This window comes from Centrocercus urophasianus, unplaced genomic scaffold, assembly GCF_019232065.1.
Source record: "Centrocercus urophasianus isolate 14NV4802_14NV808 unplaced genomic scaffold, USGS_Curo_1.0 seq_34, whole genome shotgun sequence".
NCBI lineage: Eukaryota > Metazoa > Chordata > Aves > Galliformes > Phasianidae > Centrocercus > Centrocercus urophasianus.
The window spans coordinates 1,805,697-1,815,303 of record NW_024884911.1 but is presented as its reverse complement, the minus strand read 5'-3'; the positions used below and the strand labels follow the sequence as shown (position 1 = coordinate 1,815,303).

Below are 9,607 nucleotides of genomic sequence, written 5' to 3'. Positions count from 1 at the left end.
GGGAAGGGAAGGGAAGGGAAGGGAAGGGAAGGGAAGGGAAGGGAAGGGAAGGGAAGGGAAGGGAAGGGAAGGGAAGGGAAGGGAAGGGAAGGGAAGGGTCAGGCTCATCTTGGATAATTGTGGTGCCCTTGTAGTTAATAACAAAAGCTAATACAACTAAATTAGGTATGTCTGTCTCTCGCTGCTGATACAGTCAACCGAGGAAAGCGGATTGCTCTGAAGTAATTTGGAACAGCCAGCTGAGAGCAGTAGCTGAGGTTTTAGGAGCAATTGTACCGATATCACTGAGATCTGGGGCTCTGTGTTTGTGTGAAAGGAAGAAAATAGTTTCATAAGTGTTGGGCACCTTCAAAAGAGGGAAAGTCATCTCCCTGCCTGGAGTAATTAGCACCTGGTGAAGCTAACAAGGAACCTGGGGAAGGTGCACAGCCAGCAGGGATGTGTGCCCGGTGTGGAAGGGCTGAGCCCTGCAACATGGCCCAGCAGCCCCAGGACATGTGCATTGCAGGATGGGCTTTGTCAGCTTGCTTTTGTTGTGTGCTGTTTGTTTGTTTTGTTTTGCTTTAATTAAATTTCTGGTCCTTGTGGTTGCCAAGGCGAGCTTCAAAACACTCCGATGGAGCGCTGGTTTTATTGACTCTCCAGCAAGTTATTGAAGCGTGGTAGGAAATGCTTCGCACTTTCAACCTCAAGGTTTTTTGGAGAGCTTTTTTTTTTGCTTTTTTTTTTTTTTTGCAAGTGTTTATTATAGCTTTACTGCAAGAAATGTGCTATCAGGAAAACTGATAGTAAGCAGCTCCTCGGCAATGTGTGACAGGTAGCTCCACTGAGTGCTGTCTCTGGTGTCACCCAAGTAAGGAGGAGCTCTCCCAGTTTAGGACCTAGCCTGGATGACAGCTTGTCTTCAAACCTCCCACCACTGTTAGAACGACTGAAAAATGCCCGTGGGTACGTGAGAAACTCATCTCTTTACATAAAATAATAAATCTGCTCCATAGCCACACGTCGTGCACCACTTTAGGAAATGCAGCACTTGAAGTTCAAAACTGCAAAGTCAGAGAATCACAGAACCACCAAGGCTGGAAAAGACCTCCAAGACCATGCAGGCCAACCCTATCACCAACATTTCCTACGAGCCTGTGTCCCTCTGTACAACATCTACACGTTGCTTGACCACAAATCCGTAAGGTAAAGGCTGCCAATGCCTTTGGGGCTGCCCTGTGGCCTCCCAGCACCATGCATGCCTTCCCAGTGCAGCTCAGCTCTACCAGTGTGGGGCTGTCCCTGCTGTGGGGCTGGCTTGGGGTGCAGGCGATTACTTATTGCACGTTTGTTGTAATTTGGGGGTTTAACAGCACGGCTCTTTATAAAGAAAGCTGAGCCTGTGCTACAATGCAGCTTTACTGGAATGGTCTGTGAATGTCTGAAGTGCTACAAGCACTAAAAATAACTGCAAGCATCTGAAGTTGGCCACCCAGCAGTGGCAAGCACCTTTAATTCACATTGCTTGTTGCCTTGGTTCCTCAGCTTGAGCAAGAAGAAGAGAAAACACAGGGCTGTGGGTAGAGCTGCGAAACAAAGTGATGCGGGTGAGACTTCAGGGTCTTCAGTTGTAGCTCCAGAGCAGGGAAGCCCCCAGAGGAACAGCATGGCTGCTTTAGCAGAGGGAAAGGAGATGAGAGGGGAAAGAGGAAAGGAGCAGAAAGGATGGGAGTGGGTCTGAGAGCACATGAGGTCCTGAGAGTGTTTTGCGTGGGGGGAATGAAGTCCCCTGGCCCAGGTGGAACTTCAGCTACTGCTCTGGGTAAATCTGTCCTTAGGTGAGACGTCCCAAGGGAGGAAGGCTGAAGGAAATGAGAGATTAAAGGGAAAAGGGCAAAGCTTGCATGATTGCAAAGCACAAGCTTAGTTCCAACTGGCATCCTTTTGTTCCTTGTTTTTCTCAACTATGTTTAACCCTGTAAGAGCTGAAGCCTTTGACCATTAGCAGGCACTAAAAAGGGGCAGCTAAGCTGAATAACACCCACTAATCCCCTTCCAGAATGAGCTGGAGAGAAGAGTCACTGTGATGCTCAGGAGCTTATTCAGAGTTGAGTACTTTGGAGGCCTTGAGAATTGCATGGTGTTGATATTTCATGAATAAATAACCCACAGCAATATTTGTCGCTGAATCTGCTTCATTAATGAGGTCCTGGAGCAAAGGAGAAGGACAGAGGGCTGTGATGGGATTGAAGACAAAAGCTTTTTCGAGTGATTCAATACGCAGGTGATGGGAAGTGGCACGGGGTGGGTGCAGGAGCTGTGTGGTGATGGAGAGCAGGGCTGCTGAGCATCACGTGGACCAAACCTGTGAAATAAGTCGTCAGAAGAGCAGGTTTTACCAAGGCATGGCGTACGATCAGAGGGTTGTAGTGGAGAGGAGAGTGTGTTTGGCTGGTGTGTGTCATTTGGGAGGGCTGGGAGTTGGAGCAGGAATTTGCATGGCTCAGAAATGTGCTTGTGGGGAGAAGCTGGCATTAGGAATGGGCTCACGCACTCCTAAGCACCCTTTTCTAGAGGACTTGATGTCCCCTCCACGCTGGTGGGGAGCAGCCCCGTCTCCTTCCCAGCAGGCCTCCAGCTTAGGGGATGCAATGTCCGTGCAAAACTCACCCCTTTTCCCTTATAGGAAGCTGCAGCATCCATTTGGCAACCCCAGGAGCGCCAAGGACAGGGCTGGGGGAGATAGAGGAGCATGGGAACATTGCAACACGCACCTCCATCTGTGTTTCCCTGCCTCCTTGGGCAGCTAATATGTTAAGATGTGTAATGACTCGTTCGGGCTCACCTATGGGGATCTGCTGTGCCAGGCCCCATGTCAAAGAGCAGATTCCCACTGCCCCAGGGCACGAGCAGCCGTTGGTTTGGGCTTCCAGCTTGGCATTATGCAAGCACTGCATCGATGTGGGCTGAGCATCTGGCCCCAGATGGAGCTGAGCTTTCCAGGTGGGTGGAGGGAGAGTTGTCACGGTTGTTGTATTTTTATTTAAAAAAGAAAATATCTCTCTATGTTTATAAGCAGCATTTTTGGTTAATGAATAATATGGCCTTTCTGTTCCCTCTTCCCTCCGCCGATATACGCACCCTGATCTAATGTATTCTGCCTTTCTCACTGCCTCACTTTGGAGGAGCTGCAAATTCTAGTGGGAACAGAGTGCTAATAGAAAAGGGCCTCTAAAGACATTTGAAACATGACCAAGAAAGTACAGAGGGAGATTGAGCTCCAAATATGCTGCAAAATCTAGGAAATGGGCCAAGAGAGGGGGAATATGGGAAACATGATCATTGAGAGGGAAAAGTTAATTGGGAAACATTAATTGGGGTGAAAGTGGGCAGCACAGGTGGTGAGTCCTTCTAGAATCCAAGGGAAATCTGAACATCTGACCTGAAAACAGCGCAGGGCTTCATTATGTTGGGTTTGTCATTGGATAATTTCAAGCCGTCGTGTTTTCAGGAAGAAACTTGGTTACACCCTAAAGGCTCAGAAAGCAGAAAGCAAAGTAAGAAAAGAGCCCTCCTGATGATTGATTTATTTTTAAAACCTCATCATTTTCCTGCCAATCTCTTTACCATTTTTTTTCTCAATGCCTGAGTCATGGTTTTTTGGAGGCACAGTGTTGGTGGGGCTGCGTGCGTGAGCGTGACGGCGCGAGTCCCTCCTCCGACAGGAACGTGGTGCTGATCCTCAGGGACTGCTGAATATTCTTCCTCTGCTGTTTTCTTGCCAGGTTTCTGCAATAAAACCCCAAATCCAGTGGGCACTGGGTCATTGCATGGGTTTCAGGTGCCATTGGGGGATGCTGCAGGGGAAGCTCAGAGCGCTGTGTGGCTGCCCACACTGTCTCGTGGGTGCTTTAAGGCCACAAGGGTCAGTGTTTATTTGCAGCCTTCAGTGTATAACGATCTCATAAATACCCTGCGGAGGTCAAGTCTGTCTCCATCACTGCCTTCTCCTGTGACCTTGGGTAAATGCTTTGTCTCCTGTGTGTCTGCACTGCTGGTGAGATGGGGACCGGATCTGGAGCCCACGGTGCGTTGCAGCAATCTGTTAACATATACAGTGTGCTTTGAAGATGAAAAATACCTTGGAGATGCTCAAAGCTCTCAATAAGCATCTGCATTCCCTTTGCCGGAACCCAGCAGAAAGAAGTGCAGGAGTGCTTTGTCACAGACAAAATCTGCTGTGTGCGCAGCACAGCGAGGCAGGGCTGGGAGCAACTCAAGTCTTTCAGCGGTCATTGAATTCGTTGGGGTTTGTGCTTCGTGCTCGCTTAGGGAAGATCACAGCTGTGCCTGGGGTGTGCAGCACAGAGCTGCAGCCCACAGCCCTGGGACAGAGCCCAGGCCCCCAGCCACATCCCAGGAAACACTAAGCTGAGTTTGTGTGGCTTTAATTCCTATAGGGAATCCCCGTGTGCTGAGTGAGGCGCGGGGCTTGGGAGGCTTGGCTCGGGTGTAGCACAGCCAGGAGTTTCGCTGTTGTGGATTTACTGTTGGTTAGCAGGGGGTTGGATTCACATCAGTGATGCTAACAAGGCCTCTTGTTTGCATGAAAATGACGTAGGCATACTCAGAGCAGGTTGGTTTTGGTCAAGGATGTCAAAGTTACACAGCAAATTATGTAAACACACAGCAAGACCGTAGACTCCTCATTGTCTTGGCAAACTTCCTCTAGGTGGGTTTCCATCACAACGCCATGATTTCACCTCTGTGGGTGAGATAAGGCAGTGCCATGCTGCGTGCTGCCGCTCCCTGCCCCTCCTGCTGCCTCTAACGGTGCCTTTTCTCTCCAAGGGAAGAAGCGATGCTGTCCACCTACTTTGAAACCATCAATGATTTGCTCTCCTCTTTTGGGCCGGTCCGGGACTGCTCCCGCAACAACGGCGGCTGCACCCGCAACTTCAAGTGCGTTTCGGATCGCCAGGTGGATTCGACAGGCTGCGTGGTACGTACAGCTGGGGGCACGCACTGCTTGCTGCCTGCATTGCCTGGGGGCACGCACTGCTTGCTGCCTACAGCAATGCCCGGAGGGATGGATGTGTGCGGTGCTGGCTGCTGCCCCGTCCCCTCTTGGCAGTGAATCCCAGGTGGGAAGTTTGCCTTAGGGACTTTGGGGCTGGGGATTTGGGGATTGCGTGTGGAAAAGCCAGAAGGATAAGACGGAATTTGTGCCTGGTGGGGAGGTGCCTGTGGGGCTGCCCGCTGTGCCTGTAGCAGGAGGGACATCACCTGCTGTCCCAGCCCTGGCTCTGCAGGCTCAGCCCGTCCCCCCTCCGAGGCAGGAGTTAAGTGTCTCTTTATTTATTGAAGATGTTTACACACGGCAGCAGCCTGGAAAGGTCAGACTGGAGTGGTGCCGTCTCCGGGGCGGCATTTTCATTATCCCCTTCTCCAATTGCTTGTTAAGGCCATTTAGCACGACAGCCTGATGTGTCACCGGCAGCACCCGGCCCCGCAGCGCCTGCTGTCTCCTCCTTCCTATTCCTCTCCCTTTTCTGCTTTCTTTTGCGATCGTTGTTTCCTTTTGTTCTCTTCCTTTACCCCTTCCCAGGGAGGGGCTCTGTTTCTGGCATATCTTTTTATTGTTTCTTTTTCCCCCTTTTTTTTTCTTTCTTTTTCCCACCGTTATTTTGCTCTGCAAACTAATTGTGCCTCGCAGACGCTGTCAGAAACAATCGGGGCTCTGATTGCCCTGTGCCTCTGGGAAGAGACGCCTCTTTTTAAAAGTCAGGGTATATTAAGATAGAAATTGTCAATAAATTACAGGCGCAGCGCTCACCACGGCGGCACACGGAGAGGCAGAAATTGAAAACCACATCACTGAGGGAAAACAGCCCCCCTGGCTTTTGTAATGGTTCAATGGGACTGGTTTTAAAGGGAACAAAACACATCCGGCAGGAAAGAGGGGAAATCACCTCAAGGTCCATCCTGCTCCCCAGGAGCCCAGGAATTGCAGCGCTGTGAGAAACGTGGCCATTCCCTCCAGGGGAAAAAAGGCATAAAGCAATGGTTCCTCCACCCAGGCTCCCCTGTGGGCTGTGTTCATGGCACGGGTTGAGGTTGCAGGTGATGGGAGCTGGGTTGGTAACCCAGCTTCACCCTTGTGTCCCCTCGGCCACAGTCATTTGGTGACAGCATCTCTCGCGGTGCCGGGAGGGATGGGCTCGTTTGCTGTACATTTGCAGGAATGTCAGTTAGTTTTAAAGCTGAACTGCCGTGAACTCAATTTGCCAATTTGGTGAGTGCTATGGGCAATATCGGGATGTAATTTAATTAAACTGTCCCCTTTTTATAGAGTTCAGGGAGCACTCGCCTGCTCATTTTAGCGCTAGGTTTTCTTCAGCTTTACTCTGGACACTGTTTCTCAAATCATGACATGTTGTTAATCTTTACCAGTCAACAGTTTATTAATTTGCTGAGGACCACAGAAGTATATAATCAGTGGTTCATCAATCAAGGCTAAATCCAACAAATGTTCCAGGCAGGTACCGAGCATAAAATATACATGTGGGCTTGTAAGCAATTAATACACAGCAGAGCTGGAGCCTCGCAGCTCGACCAGGGAACAGCACAAATCTCAAAGATTTCTTACTCCTTTTATTTATAATCATCATCTGTTACCAGTTCCTTCGTGCCCTTAGCACAGCTTCCAGTAATTCTGCAAGGATGGAGGATGCATTTATCTTGGGGCTTTCAGCAGAACGTTCCCTGCCATTACCCAACTGCTTGGCCTTTAGAGGACATGGGCAAGTGTCGGGGCAGTTGCCTGCAGGTGTTGGTTGAGGCTCTTTGGGTTTCTGAATGAGACCCGAGCACATTGTTCCATTGAAGCCTCAGTGCACGGACCCAGGGTTCTGAGCCCGCTTCCCACAGGGCTCTTTTCACCTTTCTCGTGTTTTTGTTCTGTTATTTTTCCTTGTACCCAGTAGGTGGCGTTCGTGCATAATGCTCTTCTGCAGTTCTTTACTTATCGGAGGCTTTTTATTGCTTGGGTAATTACAAGAAGCACGGGTTGCCACCTCGCTGTGACCTTTGTTTGGAACTGTTAAATGGTGCCTTGGCTCTGAGCTCTACCTTGCAGAATAGCAGAGCAACCCCCAAACTCTGTGTCTGTTTACATCCCACTTCTCCTTGCTGTACCCAGAGCTGCTGTCAGTCAGGGGATGCCACAATCACTTCCCAAGGAAAACAAAACCCCAGTGAGCATCTCTAGACCCAATGGGTCTTGAGTGCAGCTGTGCGAGCTTCCAGGACCACAGCAAACCAGGAGGAACCGTAGGGGAGGAACAAGACAGGTTGTTTATTGCTGATAGAGAAATGTATATCACTGAGCCCTCCGTCCAGCACGTGGGTAGCTGCTAGCCAGGAGGGAAAGGATGCAGGAGGAGGGAGAGGGCCTGACCCTTGCATGTTGCTCATTTATAATTTAAGTTGAAATGCTGTGAATTGGACCTGAGGGAATGAAGGGAACACCTGCAATGTGGCTAAAACTCAGGTTTCCCCACCTGTCACTTGGCTGGGGTTTGCTCACAGATGCCAATGCTCCCATTACTTGTCTCTGCCACCCCAGCAAGGTGACCGTGATGGTGTGCATGGTTCCTGTACCATGCCTCATCAAGCATCATTTCAGGCTGAAGTCCTGCTAGAAGAAAGGTGTTTCTAATATAAACAATTTGGCTGCAAGCACAATATAAACTGATCTTCTTCATGGCTATGGGGACAACCCATCAGCTAGGAGAACGTTTGGCTCCACAGTATGCGGAAGGGAGATGGTTTCTTAATTGCATTGTGGCCCACACTGTGACACCTGTGCTGTGCTTCTCCTGGCCTTTTCAGACACAGAAAGAAGAGAATTTGGCATGGTCCACACAGGCGTATAAGCCTGAGCTCAGCCTGTCTGGATCTAATCCTCCCCTTTTGCTCCCTTCCACACCAAAATAAGGGCTGCTCCTCAGCTGCTGCAAAGCACTGCAGAGAAATGGTTTAATTTAAGAGGGTAACCAATTCACAGAGAAGTGAGATTAGAAGTGAGAGAAGGCCAATGGGCTCTCTGCTCTCCTGCTGCCTGCCCAAGTCGTCCTGGGGCTTCCTGGGACGAAGGAGAGCATGGGAGTATTTGGAAATGAAGTGAGTGGGGTTGAGAGCTGATGTTCCTTGGGGACACTGGGTGTTGGCAGTTCCAGCCCCAAAAAACTGTGCAGAAATGCCCCACGTCTGCAAATTCCAGACTGTGTTGGTTCAAAACATCTCTGTCCTATGCAGGAGGGGGAAATGTTTCATTCCAGCATTATCATCTGGAGTTTTATGTCATATGTTACATTATCCCAGTGTTCAACCTGAAATAAAAACAAAATAAAGCAGTGGAAACCAAAACATTTCAACCTTGTCAAAATTAAACGCTTTTCTAATTTCCCAGTGAATTTTGAGATGTAATTGATGGAATCCCATAAAGCACTTAAGCTACATCAAATCTGCATTTTCTGACAGACAATTGTTCATTGAAAAATAAAAACTCATCCGTCCCTGCCTTAAGAGGCACCTAGCTAATTATGTGGAGATGCACAACACGCAGGGGAGGGAGATGAGGAGGAAACCATTCTCTTCTAATCCCCTTTAAGTTTTGCTGGCTCCTCGAAGCAGAAGATTACTACTTATGTATATTATGGGTGGGAGCAGAAACCCCTGGTGCTGTTGAGATGGAGGCACTGAGGTGAGCTGGAGGTCTCAGTGCTGAAAGGAGGTGACTGAGATGATAAAATCCCATCTTTTGTGTTGGCTTTTGCAATGGCATTCCATAGAGGTCACCAGTTGGCACCTCTTCCCTCTGCACCACGGCAGATTGGGTTGCTCTGTGTTCTGGTCGTATCACACTTGGTTTGGGTCCTTGGCTTTGACTTGGCTCCTGGGCTTTGGTTTGGGTCCTTGCCTTTGGCTTCAGTCCTTGATTTTGGTGTGTAACTTTGTGCCCAGGCTGTTTCCTGAGGTCAGATGAATCTGTAGTTGAATTTCTGGTCTCCCAAAGGGTTCTGGTGGTGCCAGGCTCCCTTGTGTCATGGGCAGCAAGCGCCCCAGTGGGCAGGAGCTGATAGTGTGCTCCAAAATATGCTGGCAAGGCATCCTGGGGACACACTGAGGATGTGAGCTACCACTGCACATGCTTTGGAACCTGCAGAACAGATGGGTTTGATTTTCTGAAGCTAAAATAATGACTGATGATCTTGAGATGGAAAACGAAGCAGGGAGAAAAGAGTAGGAAGATAATGACTGTTATTTCAGCAAACGGTTGTAATGTTGCCCTTTGGGAAGGATGTTCCCTGCAGCGAGGCTCTGGGGGGGTGAGGACATTGCTGCCCAGGGAGGTAATGAATGGAAGGATGGCCCCAGAGAGAAAGGGGCACACAAAGCCCCTTCAGATCCAGAGAGGCAGAAGCAGCGCGAGCCAAAGCTGACTAAATATATATATGGACACAAAGGGATTTAATGTGTTTGTATCATTTCTGAGCTCCAACAAGCAAATGAAATACATGCCAGCGCATAGTTCAGAGCTCATTAAAACACTGGCACTTGC

General features: G+C 49.4%; 1 protein-coding gene across 1 annotated transcript in view; it reads left to right on the top strand.

Annotated features, from left to right (window-relative positions):
• Positions 1 to 9,607, top strand: part of ASTN2 (astrotactin 2) — a 257,225-nt gene that overhangs the window by 125,959 nt on the left and 121,659 nt on the right. Inside the window, exon 11 of the mRNA XM_042830923.1 lies at positions 4,834 to 4,984. Within this exon, the coding sequence (XP_042686857.1) occupies positions 4,834 to 4,984 (151 nt within the window). The remainder of the gene's footprint in view (positions 1 to 4,833; positions 4,985 to 9,607) is intronic.